This window comes from Salvelinus alpinus, chromosome 13, assembly GCF_045679555.1.
Source record: "Salvelinus alpinus chromosome 13, SLU_Salpinus.1, whole genome shotgun sequence".
Classification (NCBI taxonomy): domain Eukaryota; kingdom Metazoa; phylum Chordata; class Actinopteri; order Salmoniformes; family Salmonidae; genus Salvelinus; species Salvelinus alpinus.
Genome location: NC_092098.1, coordinates 45996069 through 46016437, shown reverse-complemented (window position 1 = coordinate 46016437; position 20369 = coordinate 45996069). Strand labels below are relative to the sequence as shown.

The window sequence follows — 20369 nt, the reverse complement described above, 5'->3', positions numbered from 1 at the left end:
TAATGATGGGGTTGGAGCTGTGCCTGGCCATGCAGTCGTAGGTGAACAGGGAGAACTGGAGGGGGACTGAGCACGCAGTAAGGAGGGGGGGGGACTCTTGCTCCAGTAATTAACTGAAATTTGTGAGTCACACCAGAGAGGAAGAGGCGAAGCAAGAGGGTTAACTGGGCCCTAATCTGTCTTCTCCTGCAGGAGGTGTTTATATCACTTAAAATCGGAGTTGTGTACTTTATTTTTGAGTTGTGCCTGTTGTTCACATGCTTATCTGCCCTCTCATTGGATAGAATAGTCACACCTGATCTTGCCTCCTGCCTTCCATTTTTTAAGACATTTCTTGTCATTGTTAGAGCTGCCACTTGAGTATCTAGTCAAGATAATGGATAATCTTGGTCACACACAATAACTGAAATTTGTTAGTCATGCAATATCTCAATTGGCCCAAAGGTGGAAGCTGCATCATTCGTGCGGGATGACATGTTTACTGTTGCTGCCATATTGCGTCAGTCACGAAGCCAGGAGAGGTGTGATCATATTGTGGTTTAGAGATTGAAATTATTGCATTGTGTAGGAACATTTGTAAATAACATAGCACCCATTTCTATTCAAACATGTTTTTTTATTTTTACCTATAACTTGGTGTGCATGTGAATTATAATTCTCTGGTGTTCTGAATTTAATTACAAGCACTTTCTAAACTAGTGCTTGCATTCCTCTGTGTGTCAAACAGGATCAAGAAATGGATCCAGGTGGACTGAAACACAGCAATAACAAGGACAAGGGCTTGGCTTTCGGTAAACTCTCAGAGAGCGGTGTAGAAGGAAGCTTCTCGGGTGACGCAGGTGGTTCCAAGTCCACCACATCAACCTCCCTGATGCATCTGCCAGGCTCCAGACCCCAGCCACCAGCCAGAGACTCCGCCAACGGACTGAATGCCACTACGACTCAGATGGAGCTTTCCACAGGGGGACTCACTATAGAGGAGGCTGAAGTGAAGGTAATGGAGAAGCCCCTTAGAATGCAGCAGCCACAGAAACCGCAGCAGAACCAACAGCTGTTTGAGAACTTTGCTCTGTTGGAGGCGAGTATTGCAGATTTGAATCGATCCAACACCCCAGGGAGCTCTGTACTTGGACGCCCTCATGACCTTTTCTCTCTGAAAACTGAGAACTTCTCACCCATGGATAAGGACAGGCTTGACATGGGGTCAGTCAGCTTTGGACAGTCACAGAAGGACTTGGATGTCAACGAGAGGCTCCTTGGCGACAATACAATGGACATTCTGCACGATTTGGACTTGCCTGGCTCTCTGTCTGACCTGAATGAGTTTTACGTGTCTGACGAGGCTGCTTTCCTTTCCTCCCTGTCAGTGGAGGATGTCCTGCTCGAGGACGGCAACATGGAAACCAAGCCCATAGACTGTAGCAATGGGGGAAACTGTACAAATGTGGACAGCATGGACCAGCAGAAGCAGCTTCTGGAGCCAGGCATCTCCATGCCTGTCATCAAGACGGAGGAGGATGCTGACACCTCCTTCATCCAGCTTTGCACCCCAGGGGTCATCAAGCAAGAGAATGATCGTCGGAGCTATTGTCAGATATCCAGCCTGGACTTGCCTAGTACCCACAACTCGGTGGGCTCCATGAGCGGGCCGAGTTACCCCTATGGAGCAAACACCTCGACAGCAGTGAGTCTACAGCAGGATCAGAAGCCTGTCTTTGGCCTGTATCCCCCACTGCCATCGGTCAGTGACAGCTGGAACAGAGGCAATGGATACGGGGCTGGATCAGGGATGTCGAGCTCATCTTTTCCTGTCGGCTTCAGCAGGTAGGTTACTCATGACCCATGGATTTAATGTAGGCTATTGTGCACTTTTGAATGGTTAATGATTTATGAATAAGTATGGGTTTTAAGAATATAAATAGATTTTTATTTCAACATTTGACATCCCTGAATCTGAAATGTTCTTTTAGAGATGCCTTTGTAAGCCATGGAAATTGTCTTAACCAGTTTGGTGACCTACATCTATCAGATGTCAGTTTTATACAGATTTTTTTCATTTGTTTCAGACAATTCCCAGATTTGTTGTTTAGTCTATTATAAAAAGGAAAGCATTTACGGTGATACGTCCTCTGCAGAAGTCGCGGTATGCACAAAGCTGTTGTCAAGGAATTGAGTTTGTGTTTATACAGGACTTCCTGCCCCCACCTACCGTCAACCAATCATGTCAATGCGGAGCTATATGGAGCCCTTCGCATTTGTTACAAATTTGAGAGGCGAATGATGACGCGGTACATAACTTGATTTGGCTTCTGGAGGCTACGCAATTGCGTCACACCCTCCATACGAAGCCTCCGACCACATTTAACGGATCAAGCATAAATTGTCTTTCACTTTGTATCAGGAGCATTGATACTGGGGGAGGAAGGATGCGACAGTACATAACTGTACATTTATTGACTGTATGTACAACAGCAGAGGCTAGAATTTAAAGGGTAATATGTCATTGGTCATTAAGCGCTTGCGCAAACAAGTATATTTTGCTTCTGTGCTGTGTTTGCTCAAGCTGCTGCTCTTTCAGAGATTTAAAATGGACACAATTACAGTTTTGACTTGATGTTTTTTCACCCATGTATTGGGCTCTCATCCAATGTCAATGTTTCTCAGAATATCTTTAAGACCGCTTTTCTTAAAGTATGGGTGTCGCAGACCTATTAATGGTGGGTCGTGATGTCAGCGTAAATTTATGATTATTTAATTAATTACTGCTAGCCTCAAGTTCTTAATACGCACAATCTTCATGAAATGCAAATACAGCGATGAGTTTCTCTCAAAAGTTTGTATGAAACCAAGAGAAGTGCCCACAATGTGTTTGATGTGGGGAAGTGCTCAAAACGAACAAATTAAAACGACATGACCTGACCAAATATCCACAGCATGGCAGTAAACCCAGGGAGTTCTTTCAGAACAGGGCATCATTTAATTTTCATTTTGAAATGTTTTATTTATTTAACTAGGCAAGTCTGTTAAGAACAAACTCTTATTTACAATGATGGCCTACCGGGGAACAGTGGGTAGCTCAGGGATTCGATCCAGCAACCTTTCGGTTACTGGCCCAGCGCTCTAACCACTAGGCTACCTGCCGTCCCGGCTTCAGGAAACAGTGCTTCAACAGTGGGAAAAGTAAATCAGCTAGCAAGGCATTGTTGTCATTTTATAACAGGTGATAAGCAGAAGTAAGGGAGTACGATCTGTCATAGTAGTAGATGTGCGTTTCTCTTTCAAACAATCCCCTTGTACACAGCTAATAGCTAGCTAGTAATGTTAGCCAAAGCAAGCTTGCTAGCTACTGATAACAGTACTTGTGAAGATTAAAAATGATCAGGCCTACAACTCTCTCTTTGTATGGATATTTCATTTTGTATTTGATTTGGGCATTGAAATGTACCGATCGTATGGTTGCATGTTTAAATAAGCATGTGTCCCAGGAACACACAGAATTTGTCATTTGGGTCACAGGCTGAAAAAGTTTAAGAACCCCCTGCTCTAAGATATAAAGCACTTTTTATATATTTTTTAAATATTGGGTTTTGTCCTAAGCTAACATACAGTATTTGGTTCTCAGTGAAATGTTTGGAGATGGGCATGTTCTCTGAGTTCATAGGGAGTACAGTGCTGCAACAGGCTTTCCCATCGAAAGGAATTTCTACATAAACTGTTGATAATTTCGCAATGTGTTAATAAGCAAGACACGGTTGTCTAATTTTTCCTATTGCTGCCTCAGACATTTGACGTATCTCTAATGTGATTTTCGAAATGGCCTTTAGTTGGATTTTAAAGGGGGAATTTGGGGATTAGTACATCCTTTTTTGGACTGATATAAATGTTTAGGCATAGTATTGCATTCTTCCAGATGAAATGCTTCTGAGTGGGTGTTTTTAATAATACTTTTATTTAAAAAGAAAACACAGTTTGAGCAAGTATGAAAGATGGATTGACAATTTCATGTCCGCTTTCCTTTCTACTCTTTTTTTATTGGTGCTCTTGAAATGTGTTTTATTTATTACCTAACATGTATTTTTAACTGCATTGTTGGTTAAGGGCTTGTAAGTAAGCATTCCACTGTAAGGTCTACCTACACCTGTTGTATTCGGTGCATGTGATAAATAAAATTAGATTTTGATTTTCTCCATTAACTTTCGATGACATTTTCAATACCATCTATTCACAGTGGCATTAACAAAACAACATACGTCTGTAGACTAAGTAATTTAATATAGATTATTGTAATTTCTGTAATGAAATTACAATAAGCAGGGTTTCTTTCCATGGTGCCGGACAACGTGACCAGATTTAAATTTACTGTGCATTTGAGAAATTTACCAGACCCCATGTGTTGCGTTCGTAGCCCGACAGGGCGTCCACCCACAGTGCTCAGAATGACAGAAATCACATTTAGATTCAAACCATGCAACTCCTGTAATGAAGCAGCCAATAAAATGTAATTTTCTAACATTTTCCAAATTGCAATTTGAGGGAAAACACCATTCTGAACAGAGCACCTGATGCGAGCGGTTCCAAATGTGACAGAGATGAACATCTGTTAGAAAGAGGGGGAATCTGAAGATGCAACTATTGTGCCTTCAGCTTCTGGACATCAAAAGAAAGTTGATATGAAAACCAATAGAACAGGAGAGAAATGGAGTACCAGGAAGTCTTTTTATAAAATAATTGTCTCTGTTTCTATGGTTGGATTTTGCCTAGGCTACTTTGAAGCAGGGTAAGATATGCCTCAATATGAAGTAAAAGATTCAGGTTTCAAAGCATTTAATTTTTTTCTCAAAATGCATACTGCCTTCAGCTCGCATTGTGAAGTGCTGATAGCCTGCCTAACGTTGCCTGCACTTGAATGTCAACTGGGAGGCGCGCTTCAATTACCAGTTGAGAAATAAAAATAGTAGCTCTTTTTAATTGTGGCCATCAACTGTTTTTAACGCGATTTGCATTTACAATTGATACAAGTATGATAGTTGTGTTGGATAAATGGAAATGCTTTTACACACGGCAATTATGGTTGGACGGTATCCAGATTTTCATATCCTCATAGAATAAGGCTGTAACGTAACAAAATGTGGAAAAAGTCAAGGGATCTGAATACTTTTCAAATGCACTGAGCTTGTCTGATGCTTTAAGCACGCTGTTCTGATTTTAAATAATTAAGACACACAAATGGATCAAGGAAAAAGTCCAATGGTCACACTGTTAATAAAAATGACAGCGAGTGCCTGTGTGACTATTGCACGTTGTCTTGCTTTCCTCACTGCAGCGAAAAGGCAGCACAGCAAGTTTTTCTTGCGCTGTCCGTGCTGAAGCTGCGACATAATTTCAGCCATTTAGTTTCTTACTTGTTTCTGACTTAATTTCTGTTACCCAAAATCCATAATTTGTTAATGAAAAACTTTCCTTATTCCCTCAACTCTTGCTGTTTTTACGTGAAACATGTAAGCATCACATGCATGTGACCAATAGGGCCTGACACAGCCTATCATAATCACATGAAGAAATTGGTTATACCAAACTCAACACAAAAATCCAGAAAATCACATTGTATGATTTTTAAGTAATTAATTTCCATTTTATTGCATGACATAAGTATTTGATACATCAGAAAAGCAGAACTTAATATTTGGTACAGAAACCTTTGTTTTCAATTACAGAGATCATACGTGTCCTGTAGTTCTTGACCATGTTTGCACACACTGCAGCAGGGATTTTGGCCCACTCCTCCATACAGACCTTCTCCAGATCCTTCAGGTTTCGGGGCTGTCGCTGGGCAATACGGACTTTCAGCTCCCTCCAAAGATTTTCTATTGGGTTCAGGTCTGGAGACTGGCTAGGCCACTCCAGGACCTTGAGATGCTTCTTACGGAGCCAATCCTTAGTTGCCCTGGCTGTGTGTTTCGGGTCGTTGTCATGCTGGAAGACCCAGCCACGACCCATCTTCAATGCTCTTACGGAGGGAAGGAGATTGTTGGCCAAGATCTTGCGATACATGGCCCCATCCATCCTCCCCTCAATACGGTGCAGTTGTCCTGTCCCCTTTGCAGAAAAGCATCCCCAAAGAATGTTGTGTCCACCTCCATGCTTCACGGTTGGGATGGTGTTCTTGGGGTTGTACTCATCCTTCTTCCTCCAAACACGGCGAGTGGAGTTTAGACCAAAAAGCTATATTTTTGTCTCATCAGACCACATGACCTTCTCCCATTCCTCCTCTGGATCATCCAGATGGTCATTGGCAAACTTCAGACGGGCCTGGACATGCGCTGGCTTGAGCAGGGGGACCTTGCGTGCGCTGCAGGATTTTAATCCATGACGGCGTAGTGTGTTTCTAATGGTTTTCTTTGAGACTGTGGTCCCAGCTCTCTTCAGGTCATTGACCAGGTCCTGCCGTGTAGTTCTGGGCTGATCCCTCACCTTCCTCATGATCATTGATGCCCCATGAGGTGAGATCTTGCATGGAGCCCCAGACCGAGGGTGATTGACTGTCATCTTGAACTTCTTCCATTTTCTAATAATTGCTCCAACAGTTGTTGCCTTCTCACCAAGCTGCTTGCCTATTGTCCTGTAGCCCATCCCAGCCTTGTGCATGTCCTTACACAGCTCTCTGGTCTTAGCCATTGTGGAGAGGTTGGAGTCTGTTTGATTGAGTGTGTGGACAGGTGTCTTTTTTACAGGTAACGAGTTCAAACAGGTGCAGTTAATACAGGTAATGAGTGGAGAACAGGAGGGCTTCTTAAAGAAAAACTAACAGGTCTGTGAGAGCCGGAATTCTTACTGGTTGGTAGGTGATCAAATACTTATGTCATGCAATAAAATGCAAATTAATTACTTAAAAATCATACAATGGGAAGTGTACCTATGATAAAAATTACAGACCTCTACATGCTTTGTAAGTAGGAAAACCTGCAAAATCGGCAGTGTGTCAAATACTTGTTCTCCCCACTGTGTGTATATTAATATATGTATATATATATACACACACATGTATGTATGTATGTATGATGATTTGGAACAGTGTAAACAACACTAAATAAGTACACCAGAGAGAGTGGTCTAATGAGAAAAATAAGGTATTTAACACCTTTATTACAGCAGACTGAACAGTGTCATGCATTCGTGAATTGCGGTATATTTATTGTTTAGGCTAATTATTCAAAGCTCCCTTTTGTTAAACTAAAATCCTTGATTGCATTTCAAAGCAGGAATGTCTCCTATGCTGTGTGATGGCATGAACAAATTAATAATTGATACAGAATATTGAAATATAGGCCTAAGTAAGTTACAGTATTAAAACTAAACAGGACGCGCTCTTAGGCCTACAGCTCGATGGTGGTTATACAAGGATACTATACAAGGCTTACTAATGACGACATTCATTTATTATGATTGTAACAATACGAAGGAGATCAAGAAAAATGAGGTTATGGGAGCGAGAGCTGCGTACATATTATGTGACAAACCGGTGCTGTTAGATTATAATATTTATTTTTCTGCTTGTTTGGAGTAGTGTAAACATTGCTTAATAAATTATAAGTAATACCAGTCTGTTCTAACACTTAAAAAAAAAAAATTCAGCCTTGGCTTGGTGCTCACGGAATCAGTAGGCTATTAAACACATTTAAACAGGCAACAGAAGTAAGATCTGTCTTCTTTCTGCAGATATATGGATGATGTATAAAGACCGTTACTTAACATTCTATTGTCGTCCAACATCAAATTTGTCGTTATGAAAAAGTATAAACACAAAAACGACAGGCTGGATGATATCAGCAGTCTGGTGGTCCAAAATAGCATAACGGGGTTTATTGGTGTTAATATACAAAATTCGTTTTTAAAACAGATTGACATACACTAATCTAGCAAACCAGGCAACTAAAAGCATTTATTTCTCAATATTTTGGTTTGTTTCTAGCTAGCTAACGTTAAGTTAGCTGGCCAGCCAGTTCAAATAATATCCATATCCTATAGCTGACAACTTTTTAGTGAATTTGTATTCATTATTACAGGAAAATAAACTCAAAACAAGGTCATTTTTTACACGTTAATGGCTAGCTAATTATCCTGAAACTAGTCACATTTAACAGTTAGGCTATTGATTTATAGATGTAATTAAATTGGGGTTTCTTCTCCTCAATTTTCATGGACAATTAGGTTAAGGCAAGGAATGTTTCCTTGTCTGTGCTGCTGCTGCCTCCTCTGCTGTTCTCAATTCCAATATGCTTGTTAACTTTACTGTTATGCATATAGCAACGTAGGGAATGGCGCCAATTCTATGTTTGTTTCAGAACCGCGGACAGCGACTGTATCCAACGTGGGAGAAAGTGCATTTGTTGTAAAATAATGTAAGGGTTGCACCATTTTTACATAAAATAACCATATACAATTTCAGTATCATGTCTTAGATTGATGGACTGTACCATACCCGTGGCCCTTGCAATGGATATGTACACTGAGACCGGTGCAAATCAGACAGGTGTCTTGTGCTGCATAATTTTTTAAAAATATATAATTGCGACTGCTCGACTAAAGAAATCTGTCATCCAGCAGCCTATCGAACAGTGACTAAATGGGGTCAGCCTTAGACTGGCTCAAATGTCCTGGGGAACTAAAGTAAGCTTCATAATGGATCTACAAATATTCAAATAATACAAAATAAAGAGAACTTTAAAATAAATAGTTTTGACAGTATTGAAAAACCATCCCGTGGCTATTTCCAAGTAGCCCGGTATACCGCCCAAGCCTAATGGCAATTTATTTCCACTAACATACGTAAATTAACCTATAGACCAGGGATCATCAACTGGATTCAGCCACGGGCCAATTCTTTTCTTGAGGGAATGGTCAGGGGGGCCAGAACATTTTTACAAATCATTTGTAGACTGTAAATTGACCACACGAAGCCCAAATGGATATAATATTTGACAAAAACGATATCAAACATAATCATTTCAAATCACTTTTTGTTTTTTTAGTAATAAAAATGAAACATTTACTAAAACTTGGGGGGGCAAATAAAATCATCCACGGGCCAAATTTTGAACGGTAGTGTACATGGAAACACTAGTCACTTTATTAATGGTTGCATACTGCTTTACTCATTTCATTTGTGTATATACTGTATTATATTCTACTGTTTTAGTCAATGCCACTCCGACATTGCTCGTCCTAATATATATATTACTTTTAGATTTGTGTGTATTGTTGTGAATTGTTAGATATTACTGCACTGTTGGCGCTAGGAACACAAGCATTTCGCTACACCCGCAATAACATCTGCTAAATATGTGTATGTGACCAATAAAATCTGGTTTGCACTCATGATGACTGTGGTCACACAAGCCTTAAGAAATGCTTTTTGGAATACAAATATACTGCTTTGTTTGGCCTGAACTGGCAAATGATCCTGACCAACCGGTTCATTAGGTTCATCATTATTAATCATAACCTCACATGAAAATATCTTGAAAGGGATCCATAAATGTGGAAAGATGTTGCAATGTCCGATACAGCAAAGGAAACCTAAATCTGGCATTTTTGAAAATAGCGTCAGCCAAATGTGGACCCAAAATCTTAGTGGCTCTACTGCAGGCCACATTACAGCTGAGAAATCTGGTGTAGCCAGCAGCCTACTTGCATGGTCAGGAGAGTTTAATTATTGGTTAATTATCTGCATACTATGACTTAGTGTTCTAGACTGTACACTATACCATCTACTGCATCTTGCCTATGCCGTTCTGTACCATCACTCATTCATATATCTTTATGTACATATTCTTTATCCCTTTACCCTTGTGTGTGTGTATAAGGTAGTAGTTGTGGAATTGTTAGATTACTTGTTGGTTATTACTGCATTGTCGGAACTAGAAGCACAAGCATTTCGCTACACTCGCATTAACATCTGCTAACCGTGTGTATGTGACAAATAACATTTGATTTGTAAATCGGGCTACGTTGGCCCTGTTTTCTGCTATGTTGTTACGACATCAAGCTCTGGCTTTGCCAGCTGGCCATAGTTTGTCTTTTTTGGAACCAGTATGCAACTAAATGTCATTGTTAGACCCAAGCGGGTGTTTAACATGCTGGGGAAAATAATTACATCTTGCTGTGAACTGCTCATTTTTACCAGTTGGTTTTTCTACTGTTTATTTCCATGCCACTTTACAGTTCCTGCATGGTGATTTCAAGCTAACTTTCTTCAACGGATCCTCAGTGGCCAGCTCAGTAGCTTATGAATGCAGGTGTCTTTGGACAATTCCACTAATGGTCCACAATAAATAACTTTCTGTCTTTCTTGTACTTCCCCTACAGTGAATTCTGAGTTTAGTTTAAACTTGTTTTCAAATCAGAGTATCGAGGTAATGGAATTTCCTGCCCTGAATTCCAGTAGTGCTCCGATATTGGTCTCCGAACAGAAGCGAGAGGAGTTGAAGGATTAGTGTGTGTCTGTCTGCCTGGCTGTCCTTCCCTTTACACAGATGCCACCATATGCAGTTTTTGAAGTCTCTGTTAAGATTCTGTTGATCTAGAACAGGGATGGGCAACTGGCAGCCGGATCAATTTCCTTTTTATTTTTATTTTTTTGAGGAGGGTGATTCTGTCTCAACTTACTGTTGAGAGGTAGAATAGATAAGTTGCAATTTTCGAAATTTGGTTGTGCATCAGCATTTATTTATTTTTGTCAGTCACTGACAGCCACTCAATTAACCCATATCAGCAGTTTATTTAAAAAATGTTGATAGTCTAGTGGCCAGCTAACTTACCAATCTAAACTTTTAGTAGTCATGGACGAATTACCGACTGATGGGCCCCTATTGATCTCTACCCTTTGGCAAAATGTGTAGAATTGTGGGAAAAAAAGAGAGTGGGTAGATAAAATGTTTTGCTTAGGGCCCTCAAAACGCTAGGGCTGACTGATGGCATGTGTGGATACACAGACCCGCGAGTGACTGCAGCGCCTCATGAATTCCAAATAATTTGTAATTTTTTAGGGGCCCTAGAAGGAATGTTCTGATCAACTCCTTGGCTCCATTTGATTGGGTGGTGTCTAGTGTGCAAGTCCCGGGTGAGGAAGGGTCAAACTGCCAGGGATAGTTTTCCTTTATGGTTCTGGCAGAATTACGACCAACATTAGCAGCTGCTTGAGGGAATTATACTTACCCTCATGGCCTACTTCTTCTATCTTAAGTTTTTATTTTGTGAGATGCAGAGTTCTGTTAAATAAACACATGATCACAAGGCAGTGATTTAGAATTTTGTTCTTGTTTTTCTGCTGTGAATTAGGGCAGCTGTACAGATGATTAGAAATTCAGTTGTGTGAAAATGTATTGGGTCGGTATGTCAGTTTTCAACTCATTCCTCACGCTGCACTGGAGTAGCATCAGCATCTCCTTTTCGGCTGTCTCCTTTTCGGAATCCATTCGACATATGAGAATATTCCAAAATTCACTTAAAAGGATAATTACAGGCAATTGATTTGATGTACCTTTCCATTTGCAGTGCCTTCAGTTCCTCTTTCGGCAATGTTAAGTGTTTTTCGAGCAGGATTTGTGCTCTTAAAAAGTTGACCCTGTGACTGAGGCACTGACAGTAAAGTATAATATTCATATGCAATGGAAGTACTCATAAAACGAATTACCGTTGCGCTCAACTTTGAACGGAAGGGGAAAAAGGTTATTTCTATGTTCATAACTGACCCCCCCTGTAGCCCTTAAGACTAGCAGGCTTGCAAGGTAAGGGTAAGGTAAGGGCCTTCATTTGGATGGATATCCGTGTATGCTGCAGCGAAGGACACTAACAAATCCAACCGGCACACACAGGCTACTGGATTTGGAGCATACCAGGGCACTTGGCATCAGCTCGCAGGCTGGAATTTCCTCACTTGAAATGTTTGTGTGGAATGCAGTGCCCTGCCACTGTGGTTACCAAACTTGACCGTCTCTGGAGAACGTCTTCTCCTGGTAGTCTCCAGGTGCATGTGAAGACGTTATTGATCCCTTGGGTGTGTGCCATTCCATTACCTCAGACGCTGTCACATGATTACTGTACCTGTTGCTGTCGTCAATGATTTGCTTCGTCAAGGTTATATGAATAGTTGTTCATATCTTACTGTATGTCATTGTGGTTTAGACGGCCTAAGTGTGATAGTCACTGTTAATGACCACAACTGATTCTAAAGCAGGCGTAGTAAACTTTCCTGGCTACCCAAACTCCTTACACCGGCCAGACACTACACCACTCCCGTGGTCGCTTAGTTTATTCTATGCAATGAGTCTGGCTCTGAGTACCTCCCCGACGCTTTTCGTGTACGCAAACACATTCTAACCGTTCTGATTGGTCCCAAAAACCGATGGGTTGGGCCATAGCCAGAACAAATGTGGGTAAAGCAGCATTTTGAAAAAAGTTGTAATTGGCTTTAATACTCTGATTTGGTTAGAGATGATCCAATCGCTGATGACTTTTTGTACAACACCAATTGGTTTGACGTCACCTCAAACGACTGCAACGACGGCAGTCTCAAACTGAAGTATGTAGCGAACAGGGAGGTAGTTAAACCCATGTGATTTTAATGTAATACTCTTAAGAGCAAGCCTAACTTATATATTTTTACTCTCTAAAGTTTGTGGATTTGTTGACATCCAGTAATTTCTTTATCTATACTTGTATACAGTAACTTTTAGATCTATACTAAAAGTTAATACCACACCTCCTCGGGCAATAAGGCCCGAGGAGGTGTGGTATATGGCCGAGGAGGTGTGGTATATGGCCAATATATTCAGGCTAAGGGCTGTTCTTATGCACAACGCATCGCAGAGTGCTTGCACACAGCCCTACTAGTGGTATATTGGCCATGTATCACAAATCCCAGAAGTGCCTTTTTGCTGTTATAAACTGGTTACCAATGTAATTAGAGCAGTAAAACTAAATATTTTGTCATACCCGTCGTATACGGTCTGATATACCATGGCTGTCAGCCAATCAGCATTCAGGGCTCGAACCAGCCAGTTTATAATTACTGATGGGTAGTAACCATTATCATTTACATTACGACAAGGAATGTAACTGTTAGGCCTATAGCGTGACGTGTCACTAACTGTATCTGAAACGGCTATATGTGTCATACTATAATGGCCTGTTGACTAGGGACATGAGAGTTCAGTTGTGGTGTGTGTTTATCGGTTTGTGCCTCCTGCATTTGTTTTGAGACTTGCTCTCTCGCTGCTGGGCATGGCATCAAGGCAGCAGTTCCTCATGCAAAGTGTTCCCTTCTCACGCTACAGGGCTGAATCACAAGGCTTGGGATGGCTGACTGGCCCCTTTGTGCCTCTCTCAAGGGCTCCTACTGTATGTCGCTCTTGTAATCATTAATGGTCGTCCTCCATCCAGAATGGTCAACTATGGTTTTTATTTTGAATCCCTATTGATCTCTATTTTTAGTAATTCTTGGCTCAAACACTACTGCTACGTTTCAGCAAGGTCTCGGTTCACTAATGATTGGCAGGCTTGATTTGTTGTCACGCCCCTCTGCGATGTATTTTTATCAGCTGTTACTGAACCCGTCTGACACTGATTAACAGAGCTCTAAAACGAGACACCTCACACTCTCCTTAGGAAAAGAGTCATAGCCATGAGCTGTGAGTCCTTCCCTCATTCCTTACAACCGAAAGAGGCTATTTCAATGTAATAGGCCTATTTAAAAAATAAAATAATAATAATAATAAAAAAAAATGTCCCACCATAAATGTTACGTACTATGTTATGTCCATCAGACGTTCTGCCAGCATAGATTTGAATCCGTTGAGTGCGACTTCATTTGGGTGAATGTGATGGTCAATAAACACACAACTTTGCTTTGGCTGCAGCACCCCAATGTGCAGTAGGCTACAGATGAGGTGTGCATGAATTGGAAAATCATTAGCTTATCCTTTTTATGTTTGTGTGAATATTTGTGTCAGTCAAAATGATGGATGGCGTTAAACTTTTTAACGTCAAAGTTTCAAAAGGGAAGGAAATCTGTTGGTTAACGAAATCCATGATATACATTATTTTTCTGCCCTTTACCACAGATGCTTTGAAAATGTTCAGTGTTTTCACCTGACTCTCTTATGGATACTTGGTAGTTCCATCATTATCCATAGAGGCCATGGAGACTGCATGCATAACTGCATAAACACAATGACAGATGGAGACATGGAGTTGGGCAATATGAATGTAACAAAGTGATTCTTCCATTCTGCTTTGTGAGTGACTCATTTTAAGGGGTTTGTAAGAAGATGAGTTTTCCATTTTTGGGAGATGTTGAATTTTGCACTTGCCTGTGAGCAGCTACAAACAGAATGGTTTGTACCAGGTTTTTAGGGCAATACATATTACTGGAATTGTTAACCACCACCCCTTCAATACCAAGCTATTGGACTCTCTGAATGTTTTCTATTGGTTGACTCAAATGACCGTCTGTTGACAATAAATAAGTTGCTGCCTGATCATAATTGAAATGAACAGCAAATTGCTCCCTCAGATGAAAAAATGTAATTGGCATCAATCAGGTATTAGGCTGTTAATTGTTTTATTTTTTATTCCTCTGACCACTTGAAGGTTCATGTATGGCCGAGTCCCAGGTCTGAACTACAATATCTCCCAGTTGCATAGCTAGGCTGCCAGAACCACAATTCTCAATCCATAGTACCAAGGCCTAAATGTACATTTTCAGTAATGGATTATGGAGTTACCCCCACGTAAAATCTATTTTGGGTAGACACAGTAGCTAGTAATACAAGCTACTAAAATTACGGTTCTGCACAAATGTTCCACTACGGTTTGCTAGACTGAGACAATGGGAGCAAGTAATATATTAACGGTTGCGCATCTCAAAAATATGCTTTGCAGATTCTGTGGTTTCAGGTAGTAAATCTGTCACTTGAGTTTAGTTTTACCCTAAGGACGAACACATCCTTGGTTTCCTGATTTTTAGGCCTGTACTGGATATGTGCCTCGTTCAGAGTTTGTTTCTTCTTCTAGTGGACAGCCAAAAGCTCAAAGATCTGTGTCAAGCTGCACTGACAAACAAGTTCTAAAAGTCAGCTGTGTAAAGTTCACACCGACTGTTTATCTACCGTTGGTTCGGCGGGCTGTGTTTTAGGGACCGCCTACTGGTGGACTGCTAACATCTTCGTGTGATTATGTGTACAATCGGTTTTCAATTGTTTTGCAAATTATGGCCGGCACTCTGTTCGGAGGTGATATGTACTCTCGGCCGGCAGATGCTTTTGGTGTGTCCAAGCCTTTATATACAGTATCGGAAGCCATGCCTTTTATTATATCCCGCACAGGCTTAGCTTTTAAGCCAATGCTTTGCACTCCCTAACACTCCCTAACACACTAAGAGCCAATTAGTGTTGTGAATTGTTTTGGGCTTTCAGAAGGAAGTTTTGATTGTCCAGTGGTCAAAACAATTCTCACACCTGCTGAAAGTCATCGCACTTTGACTCCAATTAATTTTTCGTTTTGATTTCTTTGACCCCCCCCCCCCCAAAAAAAAAGCACATTGATGCAGGAAGCCATACATGAACAGTAGTCTGAGACTTCTCTTCAGCAGTCGGCCTACTCGTGGTTTGTAATATTTTTTGGAGTTGTGCCCAGTGCCCTTCTAAATCACCTTTGTGGCGACACTCTTATCAGGCCTCTACGCCCAGTCAGACTGTGTACTTTGATCCACTCAACTGGTCATCCCCAGGGAACCTCACCATTCTCACCTCCTGGCATTCAAATAGATTGATTCGGTTCAACACTTTCTTTACCTTGGTGGATACTTAGCCCTCTGGCTTCTCCCAGGTTTCACTCTGGGATTCAAGTAGTGCTGGGCTGGCTCACAGGCAAAGGTTTTATTTTAGTTGATCAAACTGGAAAGAAACACAGAAACTGACTATAAAGGTCTGTTTGTACAACTACCAATTCCAGCTCATTTATTCTTTGGTGTTACCCTTTTTTATCAACAGAATGCCATTCAGGCTTATTTGCTCTTTGGTGGAACTGTTTGCTGAGATTTGGCTATGCACAGTTTGTTGTGTTTCAGTTCCATGTCCTTTTTAGTTGAGCCTTGATAGTCAGCTTATGTAACCACTGGTTTGTTTTATACACAGCTGGATAATATAGTGCTTACATTGATAATATTTCTTTCTCTTGGAATCGCCTAGTGCTTACATTGTACTGTACCATACAAAATCATGATTAAGCATACTTTTGGGATGAATCTAGGGTGGTGATCCTTAAGTTTCAGGATAAACTGGTTTATTAATTATCTTGAATAAACAAATATTTGATGTCAATCAATAGACTTCTTGAGTCTTTTGTGGCTACTATGTCTGGAAATAGTCTATTCAGACTCCTTCCCCTTCTCCACATTTTGTTACTTTACAGCCTTATTCTAAAATTTATTAAATAAATAAAATATCCTCATCAATCTACACACAACACCGCATAATGACAAAGCGAAAAGTAAAAACAAATATTTGTTTTGCAAATGTATTACATTTTTTAAAAACAATACATTATTTACATAAGTATTCAGACACTTTGCTATGAGACTTGAAATTGAGCTCAGGTGCATCCTGTTTCCATTGATCATCCTTGATGTTTCTACAACTTGATTGGAGTCCACCTGTGGTAAATTCAATTGGTTGTACATGATTTGGAAAGGCACACACACTGTCTATGAGGTCCCACAGTTGACAGTGCATTTCAGAGCAAAAACCCATGAGGTCGAATGAACGTAATTGTCCGTAGAGCATCGAGACAGGATTGTGTCGAGGCACAGATCTGGGGAAGGGTACCAAAACATTCATGCAGCATTGAAGGTCCTCAAGAACAGTGGCCTCAATCATTCTTAAATGGAGGAAGTTTAGAACCACCAAGACTCTTCCTAGAGCTGGCCGCTGGTCAGGGAGGTGACCAAGAACCCGATGGTCACTCTGACAGCTCCAGAGTTCCTCTGTGGAGATTGAAGAACCTTCCAGAAGGACAACCATCTCTGCAACACTCCACCAGTCAGGCCTTTTATGTTAGTGGCCGGACGGAAGCCACTCCTCAGTAAAAGCCACATGACAGCCCGCTTGGAGTTTGCCAAAAGGCACCTAAAGATTCTGAACATGAGAAACAAGATTCTCTGGTCTGATGAAACCAAGATTGAACTCTTTGACCTGAAAACCAAGCGTTTCGTCCAGATGAAACCTGGCACCATCCCTACGGTGTGGGGATGTTTTTCAGCTGCAGGGACTGGGAGACTAGTCAGAATCGGGAAAGATGAACAAAGCAAAGTACAGAGATCCTTGACCTCCGGACCTCCGACTAGGGCCAAGGTTCACCTTCCAACAGGACAACGACCCTAAGCACACAGCCAAGACGACGCAGGAGTGGCTTGGAGACAAGTGTCTGAATGTCCTTGAGTGGCCCAGCCAGAGCTCGGTCTTGAATATGATTGAACATCTCTGGAGAGAACTGAAAATAGCTGTGCTGCGACGCTCCCCTTCCAACCTGACAGAGCTTAAGAGGATCTGCAGAGAAGAATGGTAGAAACTCCCCAAATACAGGTGTGCCAAGCTTTTAGCATCATACCCAAGAAGACTCAAGGCTGTAATCGCTGCCAAAGGGCTTCAACAAAGTACTGAGTAAAGGGTCTGAATACTTACGTAACTGATATTTCAGCTTTTTATTTTAAATACATGTGCAAAAAATTCTGAACCTGGTTTTGCTTTGTCATTATGGGGTATTGTGCATTGAGGGATAACATTTTTAAGAATAAGGCTGTAACGTAACAATGTGGGAAAAGTCAAGGTATCTGAATACTTCTACTCAATACAACACTTTGAATTTAACGTCACACTGTTCAGTGTTTTAATATAATACTGCATAGAGGACGCACCTGTGATTTGGCTGGAGGAATGGGAGGAAGGAATAGCATCCCATTCCTCCAGCCAAATCACAGGTAGGTCTTCTATGCAGTATTCTATTAAACACTGAACAGTGTGACGTTAAATTCAAAGTGTTTTATTGCATTGCGGAGAAGTGTGAATTTGTGACAGGCTCTAGACCACAGAGAATACAAAAATAAATAAAATAAAAAATGTTTGGAGCATTAGTGAGGTCGGGCACTGATGTTAGGCGATTAGGCACACAGTCAGTGGTTCAATTCATCCCAAAGGTATCCGATGGGGTTGAGGTCACTGCTCTGTGCAGGCCAGTCTAGTTCTTCCACACTGATCTCGACAAACCATTTCTGCATGAACATCGCTTTGTGCCTGGGGGCATTGTCATGCTGAAACAGGAACCCAAACTGTTGCCACAAAGTTGGAAGCACAGAATCGTTTAGAATGTCATTGTATGCTGTAGCGTTATTTCCCTTCACTGGGACAAAGGGGCCAAGCCCGAACCTTGAAAAACAGCCCCAGACCATTATTCCTCCTCCACCAAACTTTACAGTTGGCACTATGCATTCGGACAGGTAGCATTCTCCTGGCATCCACCAAACCCAGATTTGTTTGTCGGACTGCCAAGTGGTGAAGCGTGATTCATCACGCCAGACAACGCATGTCCACTGCTCCAAAGGCAGTGAGCTTTACGCCACTCCAGCCAATGCTTGGCATTGCGTGTGGTGATCTTAGGCTTGCTTGTGTGCAGCTGCTTCGCCATGGAAACCCATTTCATGAAGCTCCTGACAAACAGTTATTGTGCTGACGTTGCTTCCAGAGTTAGTTTGGAACTCGGTAAGGATTGTTGCAACAGACAATTTTTACGCACTTCAGCACTTTTTATATCTGCATCCATATTGTTTGAGAGTTTCTAGTGGATAGACAATATGATTAAAGAGAGCCTAGCCTAATTAATCAAAAATAATCTACTCAATGGCATTTCTCCTTTGACAAGATAATCCATCCACCTGACAGGTGTGGCATATTAAGAAGCTGATTAAAAATTATGATCATTACACAGCTGCACCTTGTGCTGGGGACAAAAGGCCACTAATGTGCAGTTTTGTCACTCAATCAAGTTTTGAGAGAGCTTACAGTTGGCATGCTGACTGCAGTAATGTCCACCGGAGCTGTTGCCAGAGAAATTAATGTTAATTTCTTTACCATAAGCCACCTCCAACAGTGATTTAGAGAATTTGGCAGTACATCCAACCAGCCTCACAACCGCAGACCGTGTGTAAAAACACCAGCCCAAGACCTCCACATTCAGATTATTCACCTGCGGAGACCAGCCATCCGGACACCTGTTGAAACTGTGGGTTTGCAGAACTGAATCATTTCTGCCCAAACTGTCAGACACCTTCACAGGGAAGCTCATATGCGTGCTTGTCGTCTACCCAGGGACTTGACTGCCGCTCGGCGTTGTAACCGACTCGTGGGACAATGCTCACCTTCGATGGCTACTGACACGCTGGAGAAGTGTAACCTGCCTAAATGACTACCGACCTGTAGCACTCACATCTGTAGCAATGAAGTGCTTTGAAAGGCTGGTCATGGCTCACATCAACGCCATTATCTCAGAAACCCTAGACCCACTCCAATTTGCATACCGCCTCAATAGATCCACAGATGATGCAATCTCTATTGCACTCCACACTGCCCTTTCCCACCTGGACAAAAGGAACACTTACGTGAGAATGCTATTCATTGACTACAGCTCAGTGTTCAACACCATAGTGTGTTAACTGCCTTGTTGGTTAAGGGCTTGTAAGTCAGCATTTCACTGTAAGGTCTACAACTGTTGTATTCGGCGCATGTGACAAATAAAATTTGATTTGATTCATGGATTAATCCTGGTTTCAACCGTAGCGGGAAGACGCATGTATGGCATCGTGTGTGCGAGTGGTTTGCTGATGTCAGTGTTGTGAACAGTGCCCCATGGTGGCGGTATGGTATGCAAAGGCACATCAGTTAAAGACTGGTTTTCTGATCCACGCCCCTACATTTTTTGAAGCTACAGATGAAGTCGGAAGTTTACGTACACTTAGGTTGGAGTCACTAACTCATTTTTCAACCACTCCACAAATGTCTTGTTAACAAACTATAGTTTTGGCAAGTCGGTTAGGACATCTACTTTGTGCATGACACAAGTAATTTTTCCAACAATTGTTTACAGACATATTATTTAACTGTTTCACAATTCCAGTGGGTCAGAAGTTTACATACACAAAGTTGACTATGCCTTTTAAACAGCGTGGAAAATTCCAGAAAATGATGTCATGGCTTTAGAAGCTTCTGATAGGCTAATTGACATCATTTGAGTCAATTGGAGGTGTACCTGTGGATGTATTT

The 20369-nt window shown here is 41.4% G+C and overlaps 1 protein-coding gene across 4 annotated transcripts in view; it reads left to right on the top strand.

Annotated features, from left to right (window-relative positions):
- LOC139537784 (glucocorticoid receptor) overlaps window positions 1-20369 on the top strand; it is a 108840-nt gene that overhangs the window by 5246 nt on the left and 83225 nt on the right. For all 4 annotated transcript variants that reach the window (XM_071339560.1, XM_071339561.1, XM_071339558.1 and 1 more), the window contains exon 2: window positions 728-1824. In XM_071339560.1, the coding sequence (XP_071195661.1) occupies window positions 737-1824 (1088 nt within the window). In that variant the 5' untranslated portion in view covers window positions 728-736. The remainder of the gene's footprint in view (window positions 1-727; window positions 1825-20369) is intronic.